We start from the raw sequence: 24815 nt of genomic DNA on the forward strand, positions 1-24815 counted from the left end.
TGTAGATGGGTGGGTCAGTAGGGCTGCAGATAAAAGGTAGTGTTGTGGATTGTGTAGAGGACTGGCACAGAATACAGTAGGATATAGATTAGTTGCAGATACAGGCAGAGAATTGGTAGATGGAGTTTAATCCAGCCAAATGTGAAGTGTTGCACCTTGGTTAATCAAATGTAGAGAGACAGCTCTACATACCATCCTTACACATCGGGAGAAGTATGCTTATATGAGAATGCTGTTCTTGGACTACAGTTCAGCATTCAACACCATTAATTCCCTCTAGAATTGACAAGAAGCTTGGAGACCTCAGCCTTCAATCTGCCTTGCATAGCTGGACCTTGGACTTCCTGTCAGATCGCCAGCAGGTGGTAAGAGTGGGCTCCCTCACGTCTGCCTCTCAACATAGGTGCCCCTCAGGGCTGTGACTTAAGCCCCTCCTCTGTATACCCATGACTATGACTATGTCACCACCCACAGCTCCAATCTGCTAATTAAATTTGCTGACGATACTACACTCAAATAATCATATAATAATCTATAATAATAGCCTAGTCTCAAATAATAATAATAACCAGCCTACAGAGAAGAAGTCATCACCCTACTACAGTGGTGTCAAGAAAACAACCTCCCCCTCAATGCTGCAAAATCAAAGGAGCTGTTTGTGGACTACAGGAGGAATGGAGGCAGGCTACACCCCTATTGACATCAATAAATCTATGGTTGAGAGAGTGAAGAGCTTTAAGTTCCTCGGCATACATATCACCGAGGATCTTACGTGGTCTGTACACACTGGCTATGTGGTAAAAAAGACACAACAGCACCTCTTTCACCTCAGACGGTTGAACTAGTTTGGTATAGGATCCGAAATCCTAAATACTTTCTACAGGGGCACAATTGAGAGCATCCTGACTGGATGCATCTCTGCCTAGTATGGGAACTGTACTTCCCTCAATTGCAGGACTCTGCAGAGAGAGGTGTGGACAGCCCAGCACATTTGTAAATGTGAATTTTCCACTATTCAGGACATTTACAAAGACAGGTATGAAAAAAGGGCCTGAAGGATCATTGGGGACCCAAGTCACCCCAACCACAAACTGCTCCAGCTGCTACCATCCAGGAAATGGTACCACAGCATAAAAGCCAGAACCAACAGGCCTCCGGGACAGCTTCTTCCACCTGGCCATCAGACTGATTGATTCACACTGATACAATTGTATTTCTGTTATATTGACCGTCCTGTCGTACATACTATTTATTATAAATTACTATAAATTTCACATTTAAATGGAGATGTAACATGAAGATTTTTACTCCTCATGTATATGAAGGATGGAAGTAATAAAGTCAATTCAATTCAATTCAGTATACTGTTAAGAGCAAGATTCTTAACAGTGTTGATGAGCAGAAGGATCTTGGGGTCCAAATTCATAGGTCCCTGAAAGTCGCCACAGAGCTTGATGGGATGGTTAGGTACAGTGGCATGCAAAATTTTGGGCACCCCTGGTCAAAATTTCTGTTACTGTGAATAGCTAAGCGAGTAAAAGGTGACCTGATTTCCAAAAGGCATAAAGTTAAACATGACACATTTCTTTAATATTTTAAGCAAGATTACTTTTTTATTTCCATCTTTTACAGTTTCAAAATGGCAAAAAAGGAAAAGGGCATGAAGCAAAAGTTTAGGCACCCTGCATGGTCAGTACTTAGTAACACCCCGTTTGCTAAGTATTACAGCTTGTAAACACTTTCTAAAGCCAGCTAAGAGTTGTTCAGTTCTTGTTTGGGGGATTTTCACCCATTCTTACTTGCAAAAGGCTTCTAGTTCTGTGAGATTCTTGGGCTGTCTTACATGTAATGCTCTTTTGAGGTCTATCCACAGATTTTCGATGATGTTTAGGTCGGGGGACTGTGAGGGCCATGGCAAAACCTTCAGCTTGCGCCTCTTGAGGTAGTCCACTGTGGATTTTGAGGTGTGTGTAGGATCATCATCATGTTGAAGCCATCCTCTTTTCATCTTCAGCTTTTTTTTAAGAGATGGTGTGATGTTTGCTTCCAGAATTTGCTAGTATTTAATTGAATTAATTCTTCCCTCTACCAGTGAAATGTTCCCCATGCCACTGGCTGCAACACAAGCCCAAAGCATAATTGACCCACCCCCATGCTTAACAGTTGGTGAGGCGTTCTTTTCATGAAATTCTGCACCCTTTTTTCTCCAAACATCCCTTTGCTCATTGCAGCCAAAAAGTTCTATTTTAACTTCATCAGTCCACAGGACTTGTTTCCAAAATGCATCAGGGTTGTTTAGATGTTCCTTTGCAAACTTCTGACGCTAAATTTTGTGGTGAGGACATAGGAAAGGTTTTCTTCTGATGACTCTTCCATGAAGGTCATATTTGTGCAGGTGTCACTGCACAGTAGCACAGTGCATCACCACTCCAGAGTCTGCTAAATCTTCCTGAAGGTCTTTTGCAGTCAAACAGGGGTTTTGATTTGTCTTTCTAGCAATCCAACGAACAGTTTTCTTGGTCTTCCAGACTCTCAACTTGACCTCCACCGTTCCTGTTAACTGCCATTTCTTAATTACATAATGAACTGAGGAAACGGCTACCTGAAAACGCTTTGCTATCTTCTTATAGCCTTCTCCTGCTTTGTGGGCATTATTTATTTTAATTTTCAGTGTCCTAGGCAACTGCTTAGAGGAGCCTATGGCTGCTGATTGTTGGGGCAAGGTTTCAGGAGTCAGGGTATTTATAAAGCTTTGAAATTTGCATCACCTGGCCTTTCCTAACAATGACTATAACAAGCCATAGCCCTAACAAGTTCATTAAGGTCTGAGACCTTGGTAAAAGTTATCTGAGAGCTCAAATCTCTTGGGGTGCACAAACTTTTGCATGGTGCTCCTTTCCTTTTTTTCACTCTGAAATTGTACAAAACAAAAATAATACACTAATCTTGCTTAAAATGTTGAAAATAATGTTTCATCTTTAACTTTGACTTTTGGAGATCAGTTCATCTTCTACTCACTTAACTATTCACAGTAACAGAAATTTTGACCAGGGGTGTCCAAACTTTTGCATACCACTGTATGTGGCATGCCTGCCTTTATTAGTCGAGGCATTGAATACAAAAGTCAGGAAGTTATGTTGCAACTTTATAAAACTAGTTAGGTTGTATTAGGAATGTTGCATACAGTTCTGGTTGTCCCATTATTGGAAGGAGGTTAAGGCTTTGGAGAAGGTGCAGAAGAAGTTTACCAGGACTAGAAGGTATGTGCTATTATGAGAGGTTGGACAAATTTGTCCAACACACACAAAATGCTGGTGGAACACAGCAGGTCAGGCAGCATCTATAAGGAGAAGCACTGTCGATGTTTTGGGCCGAGATCCTTCGTCAGGACTAACTGAAGGGAAAGATACTAAGAGATTTGAAAGTAGTGGGGGGAGGGGGAAATGCGAAATGATAGAAGACCGGAGGGGGTGGGATGAAGCTAAGAGTTGGAAAGAAAATTATACTGCACTAATCTTAACCGAACATTTATTGTATTTGTCATACTATCAAGACATAGTCTTGACCAATTTGTTTCTTCAATTTTAACATTCAAATCACTTTCCCATTTTTGTCTTGACTTACGGACTCCTTGTTTAATTACCTGTCTTTGAATCAAGTTATACATGCAAGATATAAATGTTTTAATATTTCCTTTTTGAATTAAAATTTCTATTTCATTAGATTTCGGCAATAACATTTAAGTATAAATTCTTGGAAGAAAGAAATCTATGGTTGTATTCCATTAGAAAAAATTACTTATAATTTAAGAGATAAATATGAAACATTTCTGAAAATTTGGAGCCCTTATTTACAAAAGACAGGATTAAATATATAGATGCTCTGAAGATGAAACAATTGGTTATTAGGGGAAAGAAATAAATATACATATTAAAGTTATTACGAATTCCATGGAGCATGTGGAGATCTTCCAACAACCAGGCCAGGGGTCGGCAACATTTATCACTGAAAGAGCCAATATGGACCCATTTCCCACAGAAAAGAAAACACTGGGAGCCACAAAATGAAATAACACTGCATACAACGGGTTTTTTTTGCCTTTATGCTATGTATAAACAAACTATAATGTGTTGCATTTATGAAATTGATGAACTCCTGCAGAGAAAACGAAATTACATTTCTGCATGCAACAAAAACATTTTGAACTCCGAAAAAAAGACGTTGGGTTGAAGGTTACTCCGTAGGTAGCCTACCTTGGATCGAAGAATTAAAAGAATGCGCGCACTGGCGGGTGTCAGGCATTGGCAGTTGTGATGTATATTAATAGCGATAAAAAAACACGTTGTAGCGGTGTAGCGCTACACGCAGCGCTAAAATAAAGACTGCAGTCAAAGGTAACTTTATTCGAACTAAACAGCCTTGCTTTAAAGCCTCCCTCAACCCGTCCCCGTGGGCGCGGATGCTCCAAAAGACACGTACTCACAAACCCCCGTAGGCTATCTCCCTTAGCCGGAACGGTGGCTAATTGTGAGCCGGTTCGGATGTGCCAGGAAACGGTGTCTCCGCAAAGTTTTCATATTGTACAAGATCACCATAATCTTCAAATTTCGAATTACATTTCAAAAGCTAACAAACCACGGGGAGCCGCATCACAGAGATCAAAGAGGCGCATGTGGCTCTGGAGCCGCAGGTTGCCGACCTCTGAACCAGGCATTCTTTCTTTCTTTCTTTTTCTATAGGGCAGTTAGGGGGGAGGGGTTAAGGGGAGGGGGTAAGGGTTATATACATTGTTTTTTCATACTTTGTAACCATTTAAAAATGCAATAAAAAAAGTTTAAAAAAAAGAGCTGGAAAGGTGATTGGCGAAAGTGATACAGAGTTGGAGAAGGGAAAGGATCATGGGACGGGAGGCCTCGGGAGAAAGAAAGGGGGAGGGGGAAGCACCAGAGGGAGGTGGAGAACAGGCAGAGTGATGGGCAGAGAGAGAGAAAAAAACCAAACAACTAAATATGTCAGGGATGGGGTAAGAAGGGGAGGAGGGGCATTAACAGAAGTTAGAGAAGTCAATGTTCATGCCATCAGGTTGGAGGCTACCCAGCCGGTATATAAGGTGTTGTTCCTCCAACCTGAGTGTGACTTCATCTTGACAGTAGAGGAGGCCATGGATAGACATATCAGAATGGGAATGGGACGTGGAATTAAAATGTGTGGCCACTGGGAGATCCTGCTTTCTCTGGCGGATGAGCGTAGGTGCTCAGCGAAACAGTCTCCCAGTCTGCGTCGGGTCTCACCAATATATAAAAGACCACACCAGGAGTACCAGACACAGTATACCACACCATGGACAAATTTGTGTTGCTTTCTCTAGAGGATGGAGGCTGAGAGGAGATTTGATAGAGGTTAAGGTTATAAAAGGCATAGATAGAGTAGACAGATAACATCTTTTACCCAGGACTGAAATGCCTAACACCAGAAGGCATGCATTTAAGATGAGAGGAGGTAATTTCAAAGGAGATGTGAGGAGCAATTTTTTTTTTACACACAGACAGCAGTGGATGCCTGAAATGCACTGCCTGCGGTGGTGGTGGAAGCTGATACATTAAGGATTTTAAGAGATGTTTAGATTGGCACATGAATGTGAGGAAAATGCCAGGATATGTAAATTGTGTAGGCATAAGAGATTAGTTCAGTGTGCCAAAGAGCCTGTTCCTGTGCTGTACTGTTCTATGTTCTACAATCCACATCATATTGAAAGAACAGACAGATGGGCAAAGCGGGTAGGTTAGCTCAGTTGGTAAAAATGCAATCAAGTCATTTGAAAGAAGTGACATAGAATCAGACGATATAGAGTCCTTGTGGACAGAGTTAAAAAACTGCAAGGTTAAAAAGATTTTGATGGGAATAATATCCAGATCTCCAAACAGCAGCTAGAATGTACTAATTGCAACTGGAGATGTAAAAGGAGCAGTCAACGATGGTCACAGGGGGTATCAATATGCAAGTAGATTTGGAAAATCAAATTGGTGCCAGATCACAAGAGAAGAAATTTGTAGAATGCCTTTCTAGATCGCATTTTAGAGTTGCTTATGATCACTAGGGAAAAGGCAATTCTGGTTTGGATGATATGGAATGAACGAGACTCGCAGTGATCATAAAATGACAGAATTCACTCTGCAGTTTGAGACTAAAATCAGATGTAGCAGCTATACAGTAAAGGGAACTAGAGAAGTATAATAGGAGCATTAGTTGGAAGGGGAGACAAGCAGGGATGATGACAAGAGTAGAAATGGCTAGAATTTCTGCAGGTAATTTGGAATGCGTATGACTGATTCATCCCAAAGTAGGAGCGGCATTCCAAAGGAAGGATGAGGCAACTGTGGCTGAAAAGTGGCATGTTTTGCAGCTTGGCCCCGCAGAACCACGCAGAACAGTTTAGCTGTATAGATATGTATGGTTGAACTTGAACAAGGGAAGTCAAAGAGGGGACATTCAAAATGGGAAAAATTCATGGGAAGCTAGAGGTTTGGGAAGCTTTTGAAAACCAACAGAAGATAACGAAAACAGCAATAAGGAAAGAAAAGCCGATACATAAAGGTAAACTAGGCAATAATACAAGAGGATAACAAAAGTCTTTTTTTAGATATATAAAGGAGTGGATAACAGACCACTGAAAAATGATGCTGCAGAAGTAGCAATGGGGTACAGCAATGATAGAAGAACATCATTCACTGTGGAACATAACCCGAAGTTTATCTGAAATTCGAGAGTTTCAGTTGTTACTACTAAGGAAAAGATGCTTGGGAAGGAGAAAGGTCTGAAGATAGACGTCACCTATACGAGATAGACTATACCCAAGAGTTCAGAAAACAGGAGCTCAAGAAATTGTGGAGGAATTAGTAATATTCTTTAAAGAATCACTAACTTCTGAAGTGGTTCTGGAGGACTGGAAAATTGCAAATGTCACTCCTCTCTAAGAAGGAAGGGAGGCAGGAGAAAGGAAATTATTGGCCAGTTAACCTGACTTCAGTGGTTGGGAAGATGTTAGACCCCATTATTAAGGATGAGGTTTCAGGGTATTTTGGAACTAGGCTGAAGTTGTCCTTAAGAGTATATCTTGTCTAACAAATCTGTTGGAATTCTTTGAGGACATAAAAGGCAGGAAATACAAAGGACAGCAGGATGTTGTTTACTTGGACTTCAGAAGGCCTTTGACAAGGACCACACATGAGGCTGTTGTGTTTTGTTCTGTTGATTGCTGTATTGCTTTGTACTGTGTTGATTGGTGCCTTCTCTCATGTTGTTTCTTGTTTTGTTTTGTGTCTTGTGTTCTGTGGTGTCCTGAATTGTTGAATGCAGTGTCCTACGACCTGTTTTATTGTGTTCTGTCCTGTTCTGTAACATTGATTGGGGTGTTCTGGTGTGTGGCATGTTGTTGTGTTCAGTGTTGATATGTTTTGCTCTACTGATTGATGTGCTCAGTGTTGCACATTGCATGTTGCGTGTTACAGCATTCTATTTTGTTGACTGGTGTGTTGTGTTACTGTATTTTGTTTTGATTGGTGTCTTCTCTCATTTTGCATCCTGTGTTCTTGATTGCGGTGTCCTGTGTCCTGCTCTGTTGTGTTCTGCTGTGTGGTGTATTGCTGTGTTCTTTTTTTTATTAATTTCCTTATGTGTTTCTACAAAACAACTACAAAAAAAATCAACAAAATGAAGATTAATACAGTGCAAAATAAACATATCAAATATATAATTCATAACAATAAGCAAACAACACCCAAAATAAAATTGTATAAAGTTAGTATCCTCCCCAACCTCCCACAATGAAACCCCAGGCCAACCATTACAATATGTAAAAAAAATTAATCAGAGCGTTTGACCCCAGAGAGCTGTAAATATAAAAAGTATAATGCCTACTACCAAAACTATAATGTAACTCCCATCAAAAAGAAACCATAAAACTTACAGGAAAAAAAAGGGATTATGGTACAGAAAAAAATAAACTTAATCTAGAGTTACGAAAGTATTCAAAAAAAGGTCCCCACACCTTATGAAACTTTATGTCCGAATTGAGAAGTGAATAGTGAATTTTTTCAAGGTCTAAACAGGACATAATATCACTAAGCCACTGAGCATGAGTGGGTGGGGCAACATCTCTCCACCTGAGAAGAACCAAGCGTCTAGCCAACAGAGAGGCAAAAGATAATGTTCGATGTTTAGTTGGACTCAAATGCATGTCTGCCTCACCCAAGGTACCAAAAAGGACAATCAGAGGGTTAGGCTCTAAGTGGCAATTAAGAGTATGGGATAAAGATAAAAAGACCTCTCCAGAATTTCTCCAAGACTAGGACAAGCCAGTATATTTGAATAAGATATGAAAAGTTGGAAAACGATTATCCATGAGAAGATTTTCAAAGCGCCTAATGCCCTTTCTATACCAATCATGAAATGTTGAGTCTTGCATAGAAGATAGGAAAAGATGATTGTGCAAGGTAGGACTAGAGAGAGAGAAACCATGAAGGCCATTATATTTTCTAAACTGAACCCATATTCTCAGAGTATGTCTAATAGGAGGATTAACAATTAGTCTAGGCAAGTGACAGGGAAGTGCAGAACTAGAGAGATCCTTAGTAGAGTTCAACTCCATTGCCACCCATTTTGGGCAGTCAGTCTGATTATGAAAGAAGGACCAAAAAGTAAGACAGTGGCTGCCCATATTATTGGCTGCCCAATAATATCAATGGAAGTTAAGCAAAGCCATACTGCCTTCTTATTTTAGATTTTTGAAGGTAAGCTTTATTAAGTCTAGAATGTTTGCCCTTCCATAGATAGGACAAAATGATAGAATCTAACAAGTCAAAAAAAAAGCTTTAGAAATAAAAATTGGTAAAGACTGAAATAAGTATAAAAATTTAGGAAGGATATACATTTTAATAACATTAATTTGACCTATCAGAGACATGGATAAGGGTGACCATTGTGTCAAACTCTGTTTTGTAGAATTTAAAAGATTAGGAAAATTTTCTCAAAAGATTCTTGAAGTTCCTTGTTACTGTAATGCTAAGGAAAGTAAACTGATTATTAACTACTTTGAAAGGGAGGTCATGAAATACTAATGCTTGTGCTTCTCTATTAATTGGGAAGAGTTCACTCTTGTGTAATTATGTAACTGGAAAACTGGTTAAATTGATTAAGAAGTAAAAACATTGGGGGTAAGGAAGTGGACAGATTTGATATAAAAAGTAAAAGATCATCGGCATAAAGAGAAACTTTATGCTCAACACTTCCCCTCCAAATCCCCGTCAATTCAGGACAACTTTGAAACGCAATTGCCAGTGGCTCTATGGTCAGATCAAAAAGTAAGGAACTTAAAGAGCATCCATCTCAGGTGCCACGTTTAAGGCTAAAAGACTGGGATTGCTGAGAGTTAGTCAAAATAGAAGTAGTGGGACATGAGTATAACAATTTAATCCATGAAATAAAACTTAGTCCGAAATCAAATTTTTCTAAAACTGCAAAAACATAATTCCACCCCACACAATCGAACGCTTTCTCCACATCAAGAGAAATGACACATTCAGGAGTCCCAATTAAGGGTGAATATAAAATATTAAATAGACACTATATATTAAAAAAGGGAAGACAATTTTCAATAAAACTGATTTGATCTTTAGAAATTATAGAAGTTACAATCTACAAGCCAAAGCTTTAGCCAAAATTTTAACATCAACATTAACAAAGAAATCGTCCTATACGAAGAACACTCTGTTGGATCTTTATCTTTTTTGGCTAAAAGAATGATACATGCCTCACTAAATGATGGTGGCAATTTACCATGTTTAAACGAATAAGACAGAACTAAAAATAACTGAGATGAAAGTAGTGAGGAAAATGATATTAAAAATACTGCAGAAAACCCATCAGGTCCAGGAGATTTACCTGACTGCAGTGCAGAAATGGCAGAGGATATTTCTTCTGGTGATAATGGCTCATTGAGTTTTGCTTTAAAATCAGAGGAGAACAAAGGAATATTTAAACTATTTAAAAACTGGTCAACAGAGATATCATTTAAAGATTCAGAGTTATAAAGTTGAAAATAATAATTCTTAAATGTGTCATTAATTTCAGAAAGATTCGAAGTAATACTCCCATTTCCCATTCGAATTTTTGTAATTTGTTGTTTAGCTTTGGAACGTCTTAATTGGTTGAATAAAAACTTGCCAGATTTATCACCATGAATATAAATTGGCTCTTGCTTTCAAGAAGTTGATGTTCAACTGGTTGAGTGGAAATAAGGTCAAACTAGTTTTAAGTTCTACTCACTTCTTGTACAGTTCTGGATTTTTGGTCTGGGCATATAGTTGGTCTGTTGCTTTAGTCTGACTGATCAAATCTAATCGCTCCAAATGGGTCTTTCTTTTCAGATTCGCAGTATATGAAATTTTTGACCCCTCAGATATGCTTTCATGGCATCCCAGACAACATGGGATGAGATTTCAGATGACATATTAGTGTTTAAGAAAAAAGTATAAATTTTACGAAATCATTATCCGATAACAAGGTTGGATTAAAACACCAATGTTTATTCATTTGAGGAAAACCAGGAAAATTTGTAGACAGGGTAACTGGAGCATGATCCGAAATCAATATACTCTGATAATCACAAGAGCGAACAGATGGAATCAGCTGGTTATCCATTAAAAAATAACACCACACATCAGAGATATCATAGTTAGAAAGAAAAGAATGAATAGATAAAGCAGATTTACTAGGTAGTCTAGGAACAGAGGACGATCGATCCAAAACTGGATCTAACCAACAATTAAAGTCATCACCCAATATAAGAGAAAATAAATTCAAATCAGGCAATAAACATTAAAACGCTCAAAAATGTTCACATCATCCGAATTAGGAGCATACAGGTTAGCTAATATTACCCTAGTATTATACAATTTCTCAGAGACAATAATAAAATGACCATTTGTATCAGATACTTTACTGTGAAGCTCAAAGGGAACATTTTGATTAATAAGGATAGAGACACCCCTGGCTTTAGCCGGGAAGGAAGAATGGTGCTGTTCCACCCACTTTGACATAAGAAGAGAATTATCAAAGTTTCGAATATGAGTTTCTTGTAAAAAAGCAATGTCAGCTTTGAGCTGCTTAAGATGTGAAAACACCTTCCTTCTTTTAACAGGATGGTTCAATCCCTTTACATTCCAGTTTATAAAATTCAACGGACTAAACATTGTCATTTAAAAAAACACAAAGGGTAGTAGGCATAAACAAGATCAAACATTCAGATAACAGCTCTGGGGCAAAAGTATGAGTCAAGAGAGTCAGGACAAGAAAATGTCCTGAATAACGAAGAATAACTAAAAATTCAATGTCTGGTGTTGGCACTAGAGAACACCCTCACCCCACCTTGAATCCCAAAACAAGATAGCTACCAAAAAAAAGCAGCAAGCTCTTTGGAAAAAAAAACACCCCAAAACCCAACTTCCAGTTTTGTAACATTATCATAAGCTCCATTTAACTAATAATTCAAAAACTAAACTAGAGAACTTATGCACTACAAATCAAAATTATACATAAAGAGAAACAATTCCATCAAAAAGTATTAAACTTAATTCAAATAATCCACAATAGCCTACTGGTGAGAAACTATGAAAAAATACATTTAAAAAAGAAAATTTTAAAAGAAAACATGAAAAAAAACCAGAAAGAAGAAAATTTTTTAAAAAGTACTTATTGGCCATTTTAAATAATCAGACCAAGCCTGATAAAGTCGAAATGGCGCTGAGACCTTCAATAAATTTCTGAGTTTCCGTAACCAAGTTAAACCATTTTTTGTCCCCAGTATTAAGAGTTATTCAGAGATGGGCTGGATAACGCATAGAGGGTCTGAATCCACAATTATAAAACTCTTTCATAACTTCTTTATACTCAGCATGCATCTTCAAAACTTGAGCAGCATGATCTTCAATGATACGGACAGAGTGACCCCTGAAATCCAATTTTCACCTCCGACGTGCTTCCATGGTCAGAAGGTTTTTCACCTGATATCGATGCAAACAGAGAATAACTGGACGTGGCCAAGAGCCTAGCATGGGCTTGGCCAGCGCTGCACTGCTCTGTTTTGTTGATTGCTTTGATTTTGCTGTTCTGCCAAGCAATCTGGGCATGCCGTGTTGGTACCAGAATGCGTGGCGACACTTGTGGGCTGCTCCCAGCACAGACTTGCTGTGTTAGTTGATACTATCATTTCACTATATGTTTCAATGTACACACGATAAATAAACTTGCATCTTGAATATTTAAAGAAGTGGTTAATAGGTTCTTGATTAGCAAGGGCATCAAGGTTGCAGTATCAAGACATAAATTAATCAACAAGCCATGATTGAGTGACAGGGCAGCCTTGATGGGCTGAATTGTGCTGCTATGTTTTATGGGATTATTGTCAAAGATAAAAACATGCTGCATCTGGATAACAAACTAATTGCATACTTCAGAATACCATTTCACCAAGAATTTTACTTCCATCCATCATGGGTTTGGAAGACATAATTGCACTGGTTAGTCGAAATAAAATGTTTAAAACTCTTACCGCATTTTTGCAGAGTCCCAGTCTAGTACTAGTTTAGCCAACTGTTTCCTCTGCTTTTGAATGTTGGGAATCTCCGCCTTTAAAAAGATTTAATTAGTATCAAAAACAGTAAGTCAGGCATTTGATACAATTCCAGATTTTATTTGGCTATGAAACATAGAAAACCTACAGCATAATACAGGCCGTTTGGCCCACAAAGTTGCGCCAAACATCTCCCTACCTTAGAAATTACTAGGGTTACCCATAACCCTCTATTTTTCTAAGCTCCATGTACCTATCCAAAAGTCTCTTAAAAGACCCTATCGTATCCACCTCCACCACCGTTGCCAGCAGCACATCCCAGTCACCACTCTCTGCGTAAAAAACTTACCCCTGACATCTCCCCTGTACCTACTTCCAAGAACTGTAAACCTGTGCTCTCTTGTGGCAGCCATTTCAGCCCTGGGGAAAACCCTCTGACTATACACATGATAGCTATGAACTCCTATAACTACAGAAGAATATAGGTAGGTCCTGATCTGAAAGTTTAGGGTTCAGTGTCAAGGCAGCTGGAGAATCAAAGCGAATACAGTACAGACACACACTTCTCAGCCCAACCAGTCATGGAAACCTCAGTGCTCACCAAACAAGTTACAATGTACTGTATTCATCCCATATCAGCACCTGTTTCCCAGGGCACCAATAGCAAACACCAGAGGGCACATGTACAAAATTAAGGGAGGGAAGTTTAGGGGAGACATCAGGGGTAAGTTTTTTTACACAGAGGGTTGTGAATGCCTGGATTGACTTGCCAGGGATGCTGGTGGAGGCTAAAACATTAGGGATATTTAAGAGCCTCTTGGACAGGCACATGGATGAAAGAAAAATGGAGGGTTATGGGGTAGTGTGGGTTTAGTACTTTTTTAAAGGATTATATGGGTCAGCACATCATGGAGGGTTGAAGGGCCCGCACTGTGCTGTAGTGTTCTATGGTTCTACCCCTCCAAGTCCCAGTCGTCCAGGTGCTAACCCAATGGCATTGTTAGAGCTGCCTCAACCACATCAACCATTTTTCCCATATGCTCACCACCCTTCACCCCAGTATGAACATGAACACACTGCCTTTCAGATCCCTTTTAAATCTTTCCCCTCTAACCCTAAATTAATATTCCCTTTTACAAAAGACTGGTACCAAAATTTTATCTGTCACTCATAAGGGAATTGTGTAAGGCAAGGGAAACAAGCAGGGTAGTTATGAAAACAATGAAGATTAAAGAAGAGGAAGTACTGGCGCTTTTAAAGGATATAAAACTGGATGAGTCTCCGGATCTGACATGATGTTCCCTAGGACCTTGAGGGAAGTTAGTGTAGAAATAGCAAGGGCTCTGACAGAAATATTTCAAATGTCATTAAAAACGGGGATGCTGCTGGTGGATTGGCGTATTGCTCACGTGGTTCCATTGTTTAAAAAGGGTTCTAAAAATAAACCTAGCAATTATCGGCCTGCAAGTTTGACGTCAGTGGTGAATAAATTAATGGGAAGTATTCTTAGGGATGGTATATATAATTATCTGGATAGACAGGGTCTGATTAGGAACAGTCAATATGGATTTGTGCGTGGAAAAATTTTTGAAGAGGTTACTAGGAAAGTTGACAAGGGTAAAGCAGTGGATGTTGTCTATATGGATTTCAGTAAGGCCTTTGGCAAGGTTCCACACGGAAGGTTAGTTAGGAAGGTTCAATCGTTAGGGATTAATATTGAAGTAGTAAAATGGATTCAACAGTGGCTGGATGGGAGATGCCAGAGAGTAGTGGTGGATAACTGTTTGTCAGGATGGAGGCCGGTGACTAGTGGTGTGCCTCAGGGATTTGTACTGGGTCCAATATTGTTTGTCATATACATTAATGATCTGGATAATGGGGTGGTAAATTGGATTAGTAAGTATGCAAATGATACTAAGATAGGTGGCGTTGTGGATAATGAAGTAGGTTTTCAAAGCTTGCAGAGAGATTTAGGCCAGTTAGAAGAGTGGGCTGAAAGATGGCAGATGGAGTTTAATGCTGATAAGTGAGAGGTGCTACATTTTGGTAGGAATAATCAAAATAGGACATACATGGTAAACGGTAGGGCATTGAGGAATGCAGTAGAACAGAGTGATCTAGGAATAATGGTGCATAATTCCTTGAAGTTAGAATCTCATGTGGATAGGGTGGTGAAGAAAGCTTTTGGTATGCTGGCCTTCATAAATCAGAACATTGAGTATAGGAGTTGGGATGTAATGTTAAAATTATACAAGGCATTGGTGAGGCCAAATTTGGAGGATTGTGTACAGTTCTGGATATATATATTATATATTATATACTATAATATATTATAGGAAAGATGTCAACAAATTAGAGAGAGTACAGAGGAGATTTACTAGAATGTTACCTGGGTTTCAGCACCAAAGTTACAGGGAAAGGTTGAGCAAGTTAGGTCTTTATCCTTTGGAGCATAGAAGGTTGATGGGGGACTTGATAGAGGTATTTAAAATTATGAAGGGGATAGATAGAGTTGACATGGATAGGCTTTTTCCATTGAGAGTAGGGGACATTCAAACAAGAGGACAAAAGTTGAGGGTTACGGGGCAAAAGTTTAGGGGTAACACGAGGGGGAACTTCTTTACTCAGAGAGTGGTAGCTGTGTGGAATGAGCTTCCAGTAGAAGTGGCAGAGGCAGGTTTGATATTGTCATTTAAAAAAAAATTGGATAGGTATATGGACAGGAGGGTTATGGGCTGAGTGCAGGTTGGTGGGACTAGGTGAGAGTAAGCGTTCGGCACAGACTAGAAGGGCCGAGATGGCCTGTTTCCTTGCTGTAATTGTTATATGGTTATAAGGTTATAATTTTAAACACCTCTGTATGGCTGAGAAATGCACGCAAAGATACAAGAGATTCTGTAGATGCTGGAAATGTTGAGAACTCAGTATGTCAGGCAGCTGATGAAAAGACTTGGCCCAAAATATTCCCTCCATAGATGCTGCCCTGCTGCTGAGTCCCTTCAGCATTTGTGTGCACTTCTGGATGATCTGGATGATGGGGTGGTAAATTGGATTAGTAAGTATGCCGATGATACTAAGGTAGGAGGTGTTGTGGATAATGAGGTGGATTTTCAAAGCTTGCAGGGAGATTTATGCCGGTTAGAAGAATGGGCTGAACGTTGGCAGATGGAGTTTAATGCTGAGAAGTGTGAGGTTCTACATTTTGGCAGGAATAATCCAAATAGAACATACAGAGTAAATGGTAGGGCATTGAGGAATGCAGAGGAACAGAGAGATCTAGGAATAACTGTGCATAGTTCCCTGAAAGTGGAGTCTCATGTAGATAGGGTGGTGAAGAGGGCTTTTGGAACGCTGGCCTTTATAAATCAAAGCATTGAGTACAGAAGTTGGGATGTAATGCTAAAGTTGTACAAGGCATTGGTAAGGCCAAATTTGGAATATTGTGTGCAGTTCTGGTCACCGAATTATAGGAAAGATATCAATAAATTAGAGAGAGTGCAGAGACAATTTACTAGGATGTTACCTGGGTTTCAGCAATTAAGTTACAGAGAAAGGTTGAACAAGTTAGGTCTCTATTCACTGGAGAGTAGAAGGTTGAGGGGGGATTTGATCGAGGTATTTAAAATTTTGAGAGGAATAGATAGAGTTGACGTGAACAGGCTGTTTCCATTGAGAGTAGGGGAGATTCAAACTAGAGGACATGATTTGAGAGTTAGGGGGCAGAAGTTTAAGGGAAACACGAGGGGGTATTTCTTTACTCAAAGAGTGATAGCTGTGTGGAATGAGCTTCCTGTAGAAGTAGTAGAGGCCAGTTCAGTTGTGTCATTTAAGGTAAAATTGGATAGGTATATGGACAGGAAAGGAGTGGAGGGTTATGGGCTGAGTGCGGGTAGGTGGGACTAGGTGAGATTAAGGGTTCGGCACGGACTAGGAGGGCCAAGATGGCCTGTTTCCGTGCTGTGATTGTTATACGGTTATATGGTTATATGGTTCTCGTGATTTCCAGCAACCACAGCATCTCTTGCGTTTCTATCCTCAACACATTCAAATGAATAAAGACCAAGCCTGGCCAAATTCTCCGTATAATTTAGGCCCTCTAGTCCTGGTAACATCATTGTAGTTCTTTTCTGCACCTTTTCCAGTTTAACATCTTTTCAATGGAAAATGTAATGATTGTCATGGGAGATTTCAACATGCAGGTGGATTGTGAAAATCAGCTTGGTAATGGATCTCGAGAGTGAGTTTGTTGAATGCCTATGAAATGGCTTTTTAGAGCAGTTTGTCATTGAGCCTACTAGGGGATAGGCTATACTGGACTGGGTGTTATGTAATGAACTGGGGGCCATTGAGCAGCTTAAGGTATAAGAGCCCTTAGGAGGGAGCAATCACAATATGATTGAATTCAACTTTAAGGTTGACAGAGAGAAAATAACGTCAGATGTAGCAGTATTTCAGTGGAAAAAAGGAAATTACAGTCGTATGAGAGAGGAGTTGGCCAAAGTAAATTGGAAGGAGCTGCTGGAAGGGATGAAAAATGAAGAAGGTGCAGAATAGATATATTCCAAAAACAAAGAATTACTCAAATGGCAAAATAGTGCAACCGTGGCTGAAGTCAAATCTAATGTAAAAGCGAAAGAGAGCAAACAACAAAGCAAAAATTAGTGGGAAGACAGAGGATTGGGAAGCTTTAAAACCTTACAGAGTTACAGATAAAAGAATCATTAGGAGGGAAAAGTTGACATATGAAAGCAAGTTAGCAAACAATATCAAAGTGCATAGAAAAGGCTTTTAAAGTATGTAAAAAATAAAAGAGATAAGATAGTGGATATAGGAATGCTAGAAAATGAGGCCAGAGAAATAATAACATGGGCAAGGTAATGGCATATCACTGATTGCTAGTGGAAGACACTAGCAGACCCTAGATGTTGTAGTATGTACAGGAAGAGAAGTGGGTGCAATTACTATTACAAGGGAGAAGGTGCTCAAAAAGCTGAAAGACTGAAGGGTGCATAAGTCACCCAGACCAGATGAACTGCACCCTAGGATTCTGAAAGAGGTAGCAGTAGAGATTGCCGAGGTATTGATAATGATCTTTCAAAAATCATTGGACTCTGGCATGGTGCCAGAGGACTGGAAATTGTAAATGTCACTCCACCCCTTAAGAAAGGAGAAAGGCAGTAGAAAGGAAATGAGAAATTTCCTCAGTCATTGGGAAGATGTTAAGAGTCAATTGTTAAGGATGAGGTTATGAAGTACTTGGTGACACAGGGCAAGACATGACAAAGTCAGCATGGTTTCCTTAAGGGAAAATCTTGCCTGACAAACTTGTTGGAATTTATTGAGGAGATTACAAGTAGGATAGATAAAGGGGATGTAGTAGATTTTGTAGATGTGGACTTTCAGAAGGCCTTTGACAAGGTGCCACACGAGGCTGCTTACCAAGTTAAGAGCCCAGGAAAGTTACTGGCATGGTTACAACACTGGCTGATTGGTAGGAGGAAGCAATTTCTGGCTGGTTGCCAGCGACTTCTGCAGGAGTCGGTGTTGGAACTGCTTCTTTTTTGGATGCTTATCAATGATTTAGATGATGGAATGGATGGCTTTGTTGCCAAATTTGTAGATGATACTAAGAGTGGTGGAGGGGCAGGTATTGTTGAGGAAACAGGTAGGCTGCAGAAGGACTTAGACAGATTAGGAGAATAGACAAGAAAGTGGCAAATGAAATACAATGTTGGAAAATGCATGGTCATGCACTTTGGTAGTAGAAATAAATACGCAGACTATTTTCTAAACCGGGAGCAAATCCAAAAATCAGAAATGTAAATGGACTTGGGAGTCCTTGTGCAGAACACCCTAAAGGTTAACTTCCAGGTAGAGTCAGAGGTGAGGAAGGCAAATACAGTGTTAGCATTCATTTCAGGTGGTCTAGAATACAAGAGCAGGGATGTGATGCTCAGGCTTTGTAAGGTACTGTTGAGGCCTCACATTGAGTATTGTGAACAGTTCTGAGCTCTTCATCTAAGAAATGATGTGCTGACATTGGAGAGGTGGTTCACAAGGATGATTCCGGGAATGAATACAAAGAATGTTTGACAGCTCTGGGTTTGTACTCGCTGAAATTTAGAAGGATGGGGTGGGGGTCCTCATTGAAACCTTTCGAATGTTGAAAGGCCTGGACAGAGTAGATGTGGAGATGTTTCCCATGGTGGGGAAGTCTAGGACAAGAGGGCACAGCCACAAGGATAGAGGGACATCCATTTAAAACAGAGATGTGAAGAAATTCCTTTAACCAGAGGGTGGTTAATTTGTGGAATTTATTACCACAGGCAGCTATGAAGGCCAGGTCATTGAGTGTATTTAAGGCAGAGCTTGATCATGTCTTGATTCGATACGGCATTAAAAGGTTACGGGGAGAAGGCCGAGGAGTGGGCTAAGGAGGGAAATAAAGGTTCAGCTATGATAGTCCAAATGGTCTAATTCCATTCGTAGTCTTCTATAATAGGGCGACAAAAATTGTACACTGTACAGTTGGATTCACCTATGATTTATACAACTGCAACATCATATCCTAGCTCCTATACTGAATGTCCTGACTGATGAAGGCCAGTGTGATAAACGCCTTTTTCACAACAATCTACCTGTGACCACAATTTCAATGAATTTTGCATTGTACTCCTTAAGTTCCTCTGTTCGCTCGTGCCTTACTGTTTATAATAGAATTGCTGTCCTTGTTTGGTTCTCCAGAAGACATTATCTCAGTCTTGTTTGCCACATCTGCCACTCCTTGGCACACTTCCCTAACTGATCAAGATCCACAATATCCTTCCTCATTATCACCATCTCCCTAGTTTCATGTCATCCACAAATTTATTGATCAAACATTGAGCATTTGCATCCAAATCATTTATATAAATAACGACTAACAATACTGATTCCTGCAACACACCACTAGTCACCAGCTTCCGTTCTGAGAAATAAACTTTAACTACTATCCCATTTCTCGCTTTTGGATCAATTTTGAATCCACTTAACTAGATCTCCTTGGATTCTATGGGACCTAACCTTCCAGTTCCTACCATGAGGGGACTTGCCACAGTCCTTGTTAAAGTCCAAACAGACAACATTCATTGCCCTACCCTCATAGAACCATAGAACATGACAGCACAGTACAGGCCCTTCAACCCTCCATGTTGTGTCGACCCACAAAATCCTTAAAAAAAATACTAGACCCACATTACTCCAGAACCCTCTATTTTTCTTTCATCCATGTGCCTGTCCAAGAGGCTCTTTACCCCTAATGATTTAGCCTCCACCACCATCCCTGGCAAGTCATTCCAGGCACTCACAAACCTCTGTGTAAAAAAAAACTTACCCCTGATGTCTCCCCTAAACTTCCCTCCCTTAATTTTGTACATATGCCCTCTGGTGTTTGCTATTGGTGCTCTGGGAAACAGGTACTGACTATCCACCCTATCTATGCCTCTCATAATCTTGTACACCTCTATCAAGTCCCCTCTCATTCTTCTACGCTCCAAAGAGAAAAGTCCCAGCTCTGCTAACCTTGCTTCATATGACTTGTTCTCCAAACTAGGCAACATCTTGGTAAATCTCCTCTGCACCCTCTCCATAGCTTCCACATCCTCCCTATAATGACCTGAATTGAACACAATACTCTGAACTGCAGTCTCACCAGAGATTTGTATAGTTGCAACATGACCTCTCTGCTCTTGAATTCAATCCCCCTGTTAATGAAGCCTAGCATCCCATAGGCCTTCTTAACTACCCTATCCACCTGTGCAGCGGCCTTGAGGGATGTAGGGATTTGAATCCCAAGGTCCCTTTATTCATCCACACTCTTAAGTAACTGACCATTAATCCTGTACTCAGTCTTCTGGTTTGTCCTTCCAAAATGCATCACCTCACACTTGTCCGGATTGAACTCCATCTGCCATTTTTCTGCCCAACTCTGTAGCCTGTCTATATGCTCTTGTAACCTTCGACAACCTACAGCTCCATCCACAATTCCTCAAATCTTTGTGTCATCCGCAAACTTACTCTGCCATCATTCCGCCTCTACATCCAGGTCATTTATAAAAATCACAAATAGCAGGGGTCCCAGGCCAGATCCCTGCGGCACTCCACTAGTCACCGACCTCCAAGCAAAATATTTCCCTTCCACAACTGTCCTCTGCTTTCTTCTTTTAAGCCAATTTTTTATCCAAACAGCCAAGGTTCCACTTATCCCATGCCTCATGACTTTCTGGATGAGTCTCTCATGAGGAACCTTGTCAAATGCTTTGCTAAAGTCCAGGTAGACCACATCCACTGCCTCATCCTCACCACATCCTCATCAATTTCTTTTGTTACCTCTTCAAAAAACTCAGTTAGGCTCGGGATGCACGACCTTCCCTTCACAAAGCCTGTTGACTATTCTTGAGTAGATATTACTTCTCCAAATGCTTGTGGATCGTAACCTTAAGAATCCTTTCCAATAGTTTGCAGACCACCGACGTAAGACTCACTGTTCTATGGCTCCTAGGATTCTCCCTATTAACTTTTTTAAACAAGGGAACTATATTTGCCACTCTTCAATCCTCCGGCACCTCCCCCTGCAGCTGAAGAGGATTCAAAGTTCATAGTTACTGCTCCAGCGATCTCCTCTCACTTCCCACAGCAACCTGGGGTATATCATGTTGGGCCCTGGGGACTTATCAATCGTGTTGTTTTTAAGAAGATCATGAGGCACGATCTTCCCTTCACAAAGCCATGTTGACTATCCATGAGTAGACAGTACTTCTCCAAATGCTCATAGATCCTATCCTTAAGAATCCTTTCCAGTAGTTTGCATACCACTGACGTAAGACTCACTGGTCTATAGTTCCTAGGTTTCTCCCCATTACCTTTTTTAATCAAGGGAACTACATTTGCCATTCTCCAGTCCTCCAGCACTTCCCCTGCAGCCAGAGAGGATTCAAAGATCATAGCTAATGCTCCTGCGATTTCTTCTCTCAATTCCCACAACAACCTGGGGTGTATCATATCCAGCCCTGGGGATTTATCAATCTTAATGTTTTTAAGATGATCCAGCACTACTTCTTCCTCAATCTCCACACTGTCCAGCACACAGGCCCGCTCTACTTCGACCTCATCCTGATCAAGATCCTTTTCACTTGTGAATACTGAAGCAAAGTATTCATTTAGGACCTCCCCCACCTCCTCCGCTTCCAGGCACGTGTTGCCATCTTTATCCTTTAGGGGTCCCACCTTCGTTCTCGTCATCCTCTTAGTCTTCACATACGCATAGAACGTCTTGGGGTTCTCCTTAATCCTACATGCCAAGGCCTTCTCATGCTGCCTTCGAGCTCTCCTAAGTCCTTTCTTTAGCTCCTTCCTGGCTACCCTATATTTCTCATAAGCCCCTCTTACTTCCTGCTTCTTATATCTAACATATGCTTCCTATCATCTATCCTCCTGGTTTCGTCTTCAAAAAACTCAAAATCATCAAGCACTATTTCTCAAGTAAAAAGCCATGCTAACTCTTCTTAATTAGATTCTGTCGTTAATTAGATGCTGATAGACGCTATCGCTCAGAATTTTGCTCAGCAACATCCTCATTCCTGGTATCAGTTTAAATGGCCTGCGGTTCCCTGGCTTGCCATTGCAAAACAACCGAATGACATTAGCCACCTTTCAGTCTTCAGTGGCTAGCAATGAAGAAAATATCTCCACAAAAGCCCTGGTAATGTCTTCTCTTGCTTCCCACAATGCACTTGATCAAGCCTTGGGGATTTATTCTTAATGCACAGGAAGGCTGAAAATATCTCCTCCCTGGTAATATAAATATTTTCCAAAACATCTCCACTGATATCTCTTTTGGAACCATGAAACACCAAAAAATATTCCTGAAAAGTCCCACCAATCTCCCGTAGTTCAAGACAGAAGCAGCCTTGCCAATCTCTAAAGGGGTTTACTCTGGTCCGAGTCACCCTTTGACTCTTAATATACCCATAGAACCCCTTGGGATTTTCATTAATTTTACCTGCCAGATGCACCTCATACTCTCTCTTCACCTGCCTGATTTTCCTCAAGTACATTCTTCAGTTTTTAAGTCATTAAGAGATTCATCATACCTGACCACCTAAACTTCCTGATCAAAGCATCAGTATCTCTTGCTGAAAAAGGTAAAGGAATATTCTGAAGCTAAGTAGCTCAAAGCCAAAACTAGAACTAAACTTTGGCAACTTCACAGTGCAAAGGAGAGAAATATCGTAACACACAACCATGTATACTCACCTCTGAGAGGTTACTGAAAGGATCAAGGATATCTTTCTCAATTTGTGACTCATAGGAGGCAAGTTCATGTGCCAGTTTATTCTCTGCTTCGCTGCATGTTTCCAGCAATTTCCTGAAACAAACAGTTATAAATGATAACAAAGAGTAACTGTGGAAACTCATTTGAAAAGACTCAAATATCTTCACTTCCTACTTTTAAGAAAGTAAGAAAGAAGTGTGCATTCATAATTCTGCAGATTCCAAACAAGAAATTATTGAAGAAAGGAGAAATAGAATGAGACAGGTAGGCCCAATCTTTCTGTTGTGCTACCAGGGATCATGGGTTCAGCAATACTAGCTCACATGATGCACATAAGCATCACTTCAATAGAGCACTCCAGTTTAATAATGTTGTTCACAATAATACATCTATTTGCAACACAAGTGTAACAGTCTTGTGCACCAACGTTTGTATCTCCAACATTTTTAGTTCATTCATTTTATCCTTTTTATTTGCTGATTTCCAAAATATTATCAATCTTCTGATCGGTCAACAATCCTCACAATTAAGTACTTTTACTTTCAATTTGATACAACTCTGAACTTTAAAACACAAACTCATCATCCTCAATCAACAGACTTTAAGCATTATGACATTTCTTAAGTATTAGTCACTGGTCATCTGCTATAGCACCTTATAATTACTTTCTGAATTATTTTAGCCAACTCTGCTTTAATATATTTCCAATTAATGCAAGGTCACTCTTCCCTCAAGGATTCCTCACCATGGAGTTATTTATTATTTCAGTGTCATTATGCATCACCAGATATAAATCAGCCCACCCCAGGATCATGGGCAATGTTTTGTTCCATCACAAATACCCTGTTCCTCAAGGCTACTTTTTCCACTTTGATTTATCTAGCTATATGATGAAATGTACTAAAAATCGCAAATTCCAGGCAATTTTTGATTTATACTGTCCACCAGTCTTTCTCTTACTATGTCTCTTCCCCACCAAAACTGATTCTACAACTTGATCTTCAGAGCCAAGATCACTTCTACTACATTGATCTCATCCTTGCAGAACAGACCTATCCTAGCTCCCTTTGCTTTCTGCCTGTCATGCCGACACAATTAGTGGGAAATCTAATAGCTCTGTAATCTGTCTAGAATTCATCAACTTAAATAACCTCCTTCAATGTTGCAAGGATATGGAAATATCAGGAACACAAGGAAAACATGCTGCAAATCCCAGCTTGATCAAGTTATCAAATTATAATCGCTGGTACCTGTGGGGAGCTTTTCTGTCACCTGTCAGCACTTTCAGAAGGAAAGAGGAACCCACCCAAGACCATGAGATCAGTCCAGTCACTGTATGAAATCCTTATGTAATGGCAGAGGCCACTGGCTCACCAATAAAGGGAATAAAGATCATTGGTATCATTTCAAACTCTACAGGCAAGAGACATAGAACATCAAATAATTATAATACAGGCCAGGTATTACTTCAGAATTAAAGACAATCTGTAAAACAGGTTTTGGCCTAAGTCTGTGTAAATGTTCTTCATCAAAACCCTGAAATATATATGTGCATTTAGAGAGCCTGTATGATGTTGTTTTTCCAACATACCTTGTTTAGTATTTCCTGTTGTTGTGATGTTCTTTTATAGTTGATGTCAAGAATTTAGGCTTGAGTCATAAAATAAACTGTAAGAAAGTCAATGCAGTTATGCAAGTAGCACTTACGTAATTAGCGAGTCATCCCCCAAGCTGGAGAGTCCTTCTTGCATGCTTTGAGAGAGCGCCATCAGTGGCAACTTTTTCTGTTAAATATTTTTAAATAATTTAAGGAAGAATAATTGTGTTCACTGTGACAATTTTAGTAAAAAGCTACAGGATCACACACCCTTTATA

At 39.9% G+C, this 24815-nt stretch overlaps 1 protein-coding gene across 7 annotated transcripts in view; it reads right to left on the reverse strand.

The window, feature by feature from the left end:
* arhgap17a (Rho GTPase activating protein 17a) overlaps nucleotides 1-24815 on the reverse strand; it is a 191558-nt gene that overhangs the window by 61867 nt on the left and 104876 nt on the right. For 5 of the 7 annotated variants that reach the window (XM_059979888.1, XM_059979882.1, XM_059979883.1 and 2 more), the window contains 3 exons: nucleotides 24648-24724; nucleotides 22922-23033; nucleotides 12608-12684 (listed from right to left, as the gene is read on the reverse strand). In XM_059979888.1, coding sequence (XP_059835871.1) covers nucleotides 12608-12684; nucleotides 22922-23033; nucleotides 24648-24724 — 266 coding nt within the window. The remainder of the gene's footprint in view (nucleotides 1-12607; nucleotides 12685-22921; nucleotides 23034-24647; nucleotides 24725-24815) is intronic. The other 2 variants (XM_059979887.1, XM_059979889.1) reach the window with 1 other exon arrangement.

This window comes from Hypanus sabinus, chromosome 9, assembly GCF_030144855.1.
Source record: "Hypanus sabinus isolate sHypSab1 chromosome 9, sHypSab1.hap1, whole genome shotgun sequence".
In the NCBI taxonomy this organism is placed as follows: domain Eukaryota; kingdom Metazoa; phylum Chordata; class Chondrichthyes; order Myliobatiformes; family Dasyatidae; genus Hypanus; species Hypanus sabinus.